General features: G+C 42.9%; 1 protein-coding gene across 2 annotated transcripts in view; it reads right to left on the bottom strand.

Moving 5' to 3' along the window:
• Positions 1-1,521: 1,521 nt before the first annotated feature.
• Positions 1,522-8,650, bottom strand: part of slx4ip (SLX4 interacting protein) — a 31,319-nt gene continuing 24,190 nt past the window's right edge. For both annotated transcript variants that reach the window (XM_020098350.2, XM_020098359.2), the window contains 2 exons: positions 3,334-3,440; positions 1,522-3,238 (listed from right to left, as the gene is read on the bottom strand). In XM_020098350.2, the coding sequence (XP_019953909.2) occupies positions 2,446-3,238; positions 3,334-3,440 (900 nt within the window). In that variant the 3' untranslated portion in view covers positions 1,522-2,445. The remainder of the gene's footprint in view (positions 3,239-3,333; positions 3,441-8,650) is intronic.

Below are 8,650 nucleotides of genomic sequence, written 5' to 3'. Positions count from 1 at the left end.
TATGAAGAATTTATGTGTCGATTTAGAACGTGTAGATATGTACATTTTTTTTATTAATCATTGTGTATATTTGATTTATTAACTTAATAATCAAGAGCCTTAAGATATCATTCCTTTTTATTTATGTCTAGTTTGAAGGTTTGGATAGCTGTGGAAGCCTACCATTTCTTTCAGTGACTTCATTTTTATTTTTCAACAAATTTCTATTAAAGCCAAATTTCAAAGAAGACAAAAAAATAGGCACTTCAGGCCTGAAAGAAATAACTTTTTTTTTTGTTTTGTACTTCCACACATTTGACATTTCATTATTTGTTGCCAGGACCTTGATTGAAAGCAAGTGAGGTTAGGATGACAAAAGCTCCCGGCTGCTGCGAGGGACGGACATGGTGGCAGACATATTGCTTGCCGCTAATGGTTAAAATACTTAAGGGAACAAAAATCCTTCAGCAGCTTCACTTTAACCCAACGACGTATTTTTGAAGGCTGTCAAATCCACCAGCTTGCAATGTAAGTCACATCAGTAGAGACACGCCAGAATTCCCATCTGCTTTAGTCAGCGTAATATCATAAGCTAGACCTCGAGTACTTGAACAGTAGGGGGGCGATGGGAACACTGTAGAGTCAGATAAAATACACTGCCTTGCTCTGCAAGAGTCTGCTTTGTTTCTGTGCACATTTGTTTCTTTTTTAAAATGAGGCTCTTAAAGACAAACATGTTTTATCTCATTCGTTAACCCTTTTGAGATCATGGCAACATTTTGTCCTATTTTTGACTTTTGTGTTTATGAACTTGAGAATTATGTGTTGATCTGGCAATATATTTTTGAAAGTCATATTTATTAAATATTTTGTATGAAAAGAGAATTAAAGTTGTCTTTTTTCTGGACGGTGAGTGAAGAGTCTGTCTGTGACGCACCGAGTCCAACATGTCTAAGCATATGAAAGGTTTCTCTCGTGGGAACTGTCTCCAGAGACGCATCACGAACTTGAGCAAGATCTCTGTCTAAATGTGTTTACAGCTAATTACGTTGTTGCAAGCCGCTCGTATTAAGTTGAATCCTGGAGACAAAAATACCTGCGGTCCTCATGATCCCTACACAATGTTGTCCTTGTTGGTCTTTTTAAGTGGTGGGCTTAACTAAAACCTTTCAAGCCTTTTGATGCCTACAGGTCCCTACGTTGTGGAGTTGAACAGATTTTAGATTTTTAAGACGCACTCCTCTGCAGAATCTGTTTAAAAGGATTAGAGCCTAAGCAGGCGATTATCAGCACCTCTCTGCAGCGACTTAATACATTAGGGTCAGTTTCTCAATAAGAACAGAATTGGCTTCTGTAAGTGACTCATCTCAGGTTACACCCACTAATACTGAGAATGAGAGCGGCGAAGCACTGGTTTATTAGAAACATCGCTGTTAGACACACGTGTTTGCCAGTATGGAGTGTTTGATTCCAACAATGCTCAGAGAATGTTTCTTTAAATGAAGCCATATGTTCAGAGATATTATCAGGCTGATTACACAGTTCCACAAATAAAAATGTTTATTTAAGAGGAAACTTATTCGCAGTAAAATAAAAAATATAAATAATGAATCAGGATTCAGGCGACATTATGTTACATGTCATCATGAATGACAGTTGACCTCTGGTCCAACTGAATTACATCAGCAGCCCTATTGAGCATCAGGGGTGATTCTGTCATCGTCCCATTTAAGACCACCAACACTTCCAATGCTTCTCATTTCACCACACACACTGGGTTTGGGTTCAGTAAAAAAGCTGCATAAAACCCTCACATTCAAAAAGATTTCAGGTGCTTAGCAACTAAGCATGGAGCAAATTGCATATGAATGAGATCTGACTTCAGAAAAAAGACGTTTTTTGAGAAGCGGGTGATGAAATAAAAGTGGAAATAACGATCAATCACAGCAGAGCTTCAGCGAGGGAAACTGGACTCTTTTCAGACACGTAGGAGCCAGTGTTTCAGACTCAGAGCCATGACGTACTGCATGGCTCCTGCCTGTCTGAAATCCCCAATCTTTAACACAAAACCAAATCTGAACTCCAATTAAAGGTTTTTGACTTTCATTTGCAAGCCTCTGTTGACCACCACTACTTATGGGTGGAGGCAATGTCTGTTTCAAGTATTTGACAAAGCGTAGCTCAAATGCTTGTGTATCAATTGCCATAATGTGTTCAGCATTTGATCTGTGTGTGTCTGTGTGTGTGTGTGTGTCTGTCTGTGTGTGTGTGTGTGTGTGTCTGTGTGTGTGTGTGTGTGTGTGTGTGTCTGTGAAACACATGTAGATATCATAGTAAAATGTGACATGTACAAATGCGAGTCATCTGAGGAGACTGCATGGGGTAAACATGTAGCCTGACAAAATATCATCTCTATCTCCGTGGCGTCAGGCATCTTTACTGTAGCTCGCCCACCACCCCCTCCCCTCAGGACCTCTTCAGTCGTCGTAATCTCGAGGTTCTGGGCACATTTTTATTCCCCTCCTCTCCGAGTGTGGATCTGGAACTAATAGAGGAGCCCGAGGATGCAGGCTTGACAGATAGGCCCCTCAGACTTGTGGCCAGCCTGTTTTGGTTTGTCTGTGCCGTGTTATTGCTTGTGAGGGGGAGCCTCTGGGCGCGTTTCCCTGGCGTAAGCAGCTCTACTTCCAGTGTGGTTTTCTTGCACTCGGAGACTGGGAAAGCCTTGGACTCTGCCTTGGCTTCGACAGGAGGAAGGGGCGGTGGAGGAAGAAGGTCATGCTTGGATGTTTGTGTTGAGCACTCGGTGGAGTGAGTTTGCGTTGTGGCTGGAGGTCTTCCAAGGCACGTCCTCTTGGCCCTCTGTGGGTGAGGGTCTTCCCCAGCGTTGCTCGGCTTGCACCTTTTGCTCTTGCTGGTCTCATGACTGATTTCTTGTTGCCAGAAAACTACTGAGGCTCCAGTTGGGTTTTTGCTGTCTGGAGGATTATTCTCAGTCTGCTGTTCCTGAGTTGGGCCCTGCCTTCGAGTAGACTCGGTCTGAGCCGTGGCTTCAGTTGAGGCACTAGGGACAGGCACCTTGTCGTCTGCTTCTGGGACTAACTTCTGTAGAGAGCTGGGCACAATCTCTTTTTGGCTTGATTCTGACTCCCCCGGTTTAAGTTCCCCTGTTTGTTCTTTTGGGTCGGCTCTCTGGTCCATTTGCTGCTCCCCCATACTGGAAGCACAGAGCTGCTGCTGGACACCAGCTTGTTTGGCTCTGAAAAAGCCAAAAGGATAAGAGGATATGAACAGATACTCGAGTGTCCTCTCTGACTGGTGGGATTGGAAAGTTCTGCATTAGATCATACTTACATCTTTTGAAGCACCGTCTTCTTTGTTTTTGTGGGGCTGTTTAAAGGCTCTTGGGTTTCTCCCACTCTGGAAAAATATTCTGATCTGCTTTGTTCGCTCAGCTCAGTCTGGAGAGGACAAACAGAATTGGTGTAAACAGAAAATATTATTCCTGGCATCCCCTGGAAAGGTTTGGATCCACAGCAGACTGCTGTCATCATCTGGCATTGTGGGACATTAAATAACAATCACTGCTGCTGCTGCTGCTGCTGCAGTCAAAATCACAGCGCACAGAACACAAAGTTCACATACATGTATCCTCATGTGATTCTCATGAGTTGTGTTGTTGCCTCACAGGAACACTGTTTTCTATAATGGCCTCAGAGACACAGAGTAACACCCAAGCTGGCACAAAGAATTAGTCCCCCATGTCATAACTGCCAAAGCCACCACGTCAAACACTTCAGAAAACAATTGGCAGCTTGTCATAGTGTGACGTAAGTTTCATAGTCTCTGTCTGAGGCTTGAATGATGCTTGCAGCCTGAGGCAGATGTACTTAACGGTGAACCCATGTTGACAAGTTAAAACAGCGATTAAAGACGGTGCATTCAGAAGATGACAGAACTAAGCAGAAGAAAAATACAGTTGAGGCATGGGAATGTGAAAATTTGATTATAGGATATCAAGCATCTCAGAGCGTCGTGATTAGATATAAACAAATTAGTGGAAGTGATCCCATTGTTTGTGGACTGCAGCAGCACGTTGACTTCCAGGTTTACTGGTTTAAAGGTAATATATCTTGCACCTTTTCCTTTTATTTTTGATGTTCTCATATCCATAACAAGATTATACAGTTGATATTATAATACATTTGTGGTTTTGGTTTCTGCCATCTCACACTTCACTCTGCAGCTCTTGCAAGAGCGGGGCCATCAGAAAAAATGAGAAACTTCAAACTGAGGGGAACAGTGTTTACTGAGGAGGATGAACAGAGCACTGATGAGAGTCCTTAATAGAGAATGATTAAAAATAGCAGATTTCAGGTAAACAGAATGGCTGCAAAGTGAGACAGTTGGTCTGAAGGTATCATGGTAGGGCTGACAGCCCTTTCTGATAGAAAGTAATTTACACTGCGCTGGGTTCAGAGCAAAACAGGCAGTTGGATATAATCAAATGAGATGTGTGAATCTCACTTTGTAACAATTACATTTAGACAATGCCACTGACCAAGGCAGTTTGACAGAGGAACACATTACTCCTGTAAAACAATTATTCCATTTACCACAATATATCTGAGCTTCGGTAAAAAGCAAACTGGCTAAACTGCTCAACTCAGGGTTGACATTTCAACATATCCACATATTAAGAGGAATCTCTGAAGTGGAATGAGGAAAGGGAAAGAGATTGGATGTCTCCAACGTGTGCCCTCAACAGGCCACTAATGAAGGTTAATCACAGGTCTTTTCCTTGGCTGACCTGGAACAGACGCAGAGTTTATGAGAGAACAAGATACGCTGATGCTAAATTGAGCAGAACCGTAAGTTTGAGAGTCTGTCAGTTCATCAGGAATGAATTACCTTGAAATATTTGGTGGGGGAGTTTCAGAGCCCATGTACCATCCTTCCACCAAGTTTCTAGAAAAGCTGAAGCTTGGGTCTAACAAACAATTAAACGACAATAAAAACATAAAGAGTCTACAGTGACGCTAGCAGTGCTATGATAAAAAGCTAAAGCGGTACTTGTGGGTGCTTAGAGAAATTTCACTTCTAAGTGAAAACTTTGACCTGCTGGTGGCACAAGATGAAAAGTCAGGGGCTCACCCAAGTCGTAAGAATTCCTCCTCCAGACATCGTGAATGTGTTGAACAAGTTCTGTGGCATTCCATCCAATAATTAAGACATTTCATTCAGATATTTCTGAATCTAAGTGAACAGACTGACACAACCGCCCAACGAGCCAAGCCAGGACGGCTAAAAAACTCTATAGACAATTGCAGTGGGAAAATACAACCAGACAGAAGCTAAATCTTGGAAAATTTGAGGTTGTAGCCACTATGTTTATTCAATATCAGCCATTTTTCAGATCATTACTATTCCATAAACTGGTTGGTAAAATGATCAATGTGCACTCTAAGATGGGGAAAGCCAATGTGGTGAGCTCTGGCATCCACCAGTTACTGTGAACACAGAGAAAAAAATCAATAATGTCCTCTTTCCTCTCGCACATGATACCAGCGACAACATATGACCTGACACACAAGGAGGAAGGAGTAATTATCCCAAGCTGTGAGGGCGAGCTAGGGCATTGTGGCTTTGCACTGGGTGTCGAGACTTACAAACTGCACTCTGCTCTGTGGTGTGATGGATGGAACATATGAGGAAGGGGAGTGAATGCGAAGGGCCGGGCAGCAGAGAAAGGGGCGTAGACGACAAGAAACAAGGGACAAGACATTGTAGAATGAATAAGAGAAAGAGAGTTTAGGGGGGGACAACAAAAGAAGAGGTACCCCCCAGAGTCAGATTGTCTGACCTCAACAGTCTGTCCAACATGCCCACAAATACAAGAATCCTCACTCAGGAAGTTCTCCACAAGCTGCCCTTTGTGTACAGATGGAGTCGTTTCAGAGAGTGGGCCGAGCTTCAGTCTTTGCACTCTCTTATACCCAGAGCTACAACTCGCACAGGATTTGAAACTGGGACAGTGACACACATGCAAACTTGCATTTGCCTGCGTGATCACACACCCACCAGGCCCCAACAACAACAATTCTGTGAAAGATGTGGGTGCCGTCATTTGCATTGTAATGCCTTGATATGTATTCTCATCTGTTTAATATGAATAAATGCTGTTTGAAAATGAACTTGAAAGAAAAATCAACAAGAAGCCGATGGGAGGTTCTCTGGGAAAGATGAGCTTCTCTCTGTTCCTGTCGGCACGACTTCAGAGGAGGGAGAGAGAGAGTGAAAGAACAGAGGAGTGGATAGTTATACGTATGAAAAGAGGTAAAGGTTGGCCGACAGAAAGTCAGACAGAAAGAGAGAGAGATTGTGCATGACTTATTATCTCTGGAGGTCCTTCACTCTATATATAGCAGCTAAAAAAAAAGAAAGTAGAGGAATTAAAGGTAAAGAGAGACAGTGCCTGAACAACATGATAATTATCATAGTCATGTGGTTCAAACAAAGTATTGTGGGAACAGAAGTAGTCTAATCTTGTGCGGAAAGATACAAACTCGCAACAGGGAGAGATAGTGGTATTTAAGAACATCTACACGCCGACGCTACCACCTATCCCTTAGTAAAAGGATTTAACCCCCACACCTCCACCGCCAGCCAGTCTGCTCGCCCCCACACAAAGCTGCAAAACACTTGTGATGCAACCCGTAGAGCAGTGCCCTCCCCAGCTCTGCAACCTCGAAAACAACACAGCTCCGCTACAGGAGCTGCAACAAACAGCACATCTGGAAGTCAGATTATCGAGATAAGCCTGGCAAATGGGCAAAGGGAGCACAAAGAATGACTCATTCGGTTTAAAAGGATATCAGGACAAAAACTCAAAGCTTGCCCCAACTCTGAATGATTCCTGGAAATAACTTCAGAAAGATAACCAGCTACAGACTCCATAAAATACAGGGACCAAACAGTTTGTCCTCTGCCATCTCTACAATAAGGGTGGAACAGATAGGAAGATTATGTTGCTTATCTTTCAATACAGCTGCACTTGAAAGAAGTGCACTGATAGAGACAAACAGTCTGAGGGATCTAAAATACTCTGCTGCTGCACAGGATGGCTGTAACTCTGGGTATTTAAAGACATTGCTGTCTGGATTTAGTATCCCAAGCTTAAATTGGCAAACAGTGGAGTTTTGTCATATATAAATTACATAAATACCCATGGTCATTCATCTGCACAGAACAATAACAAGTCTGGTGAGTGAAGACACTCAGTCTTTTTATGGAACCTTGAAAAAAAAGTTGAATGGTCTGGTGACAATGCATTTTTCGGTTTATCCAATGGATTTTGCAAGGATTTCCAAAAGCACAAGAGGTCAGAGACCTTTCTCAACTCATCACAGAGACTCTGAGAAATGTTTAGTTGAAGTTAAGTTAAAACATGAAAATAACCAAAAAGAAAACTCGATGACATGTCAGCACTGAGCGCCGATCAACTATCAAATCATACTTGCTGTTACAGTTGAATACATTTTGTTTATTCTTGGATTACTGCTAATACTAGCAAAAGCAGTGAGATGTCATCTCAAAAAGCCAGTTATTCAATCATCTCTCAAACAGTACTTTATAAAAACTCCGTTGAACTGTCAGGACAGAAATACCTCCTGCAGAGATGTTCATGAAATGAGTCCACAAATTCCACCACTGGCCCTCCACCCACCCTGCTCCCACAGGGGAACCGTGCCCTGTTTGTCTAAGTTCACCACATCTTGCCTGCAACAAAGTCAACAAACATGCATGGGCACATACTTGTCTACAATAAGGAACAGTTCTTATCCCGGAACAATGATGAAAGTTTTTGGATCCACCCACATGTAAGGATTAAGAAAAGCTGTTAAATGTTTTGACTCAGTTCGTGCAAATGTGAAACAGCAGTGAAGACAGGTTGGAACGAGTGGACATGATCGTGTCCTGTAGAAGATCATATCCATGTATTTGGACCGAGGTGCAGAGGATATCAGCGGACACCGGACGCTTGGGAAAGCGCTGCTGCTAGCTGTTGAGAGCTGTGAAGCACAGAGGCGTGCTGAGGTCATGAGTAAACACACAGGCCTGTCCAGAGCTCAGAGGAGGGGGGGGGGGCTGGAGACACATCTGCTCTGCCTTTGATCCAAACTTCTGCGGCCCAGCATGCCCCTCACCCCTCTGCTGCCCACTCTGTGCCTGACTACAAAACAACGGCCGCAATCCTAAACACTAGCTCTTCCTTCCCATGCTGCCCTCCTCACTGTTGCTGCTGACTCACAATAGGAGCAATTTTTTTTATGAAGGACATGAATCCTCAAATGTCAAGAAAAAAAAAACATTGCCAGTCCAAGAGATGTCTTTTGTTTGCTTCCACTGTCTCATGAAAACGTAGCAGTTTAAATGCCTCTACAGAGAACAGTTGACTGCAGGTTTCTAGGTCGCAACATACAGTCTTTAGATCAAATATCAGACAGTTAGTGTCGCCCCGCAGATGTGATGGATATCAGGTTGATATTAATCGATAACTACATACATCAACACCAAAGAAAAAGTGTTAGACAAACATTTTCAGGAGCTGGGTGATGATTCTCATGGGTTATATGAGCAGGCCCACCTCAGATATTTTAATATATCATTG

The sequence above is a fragment of the Paralichthys olivaceus genome, chromosome 14 (genome assembly GCF_024713975.1).
Source record: "Paralichthys olivaceus isolate ysfri-2021 chromosome 14, ASM2471397v2, whole genome shotgun sequence".
NCBI classification, from domain to species: Eukaryota; Metazoa; Chordata; class Actinopteri; order Pleuronectiformes; family Paralichthyidae; genus Paralichthys; species Paralichthys olivaceus.
This window is presented reverse-complemented; position numbering and strand designations above follow the sequence as displayed.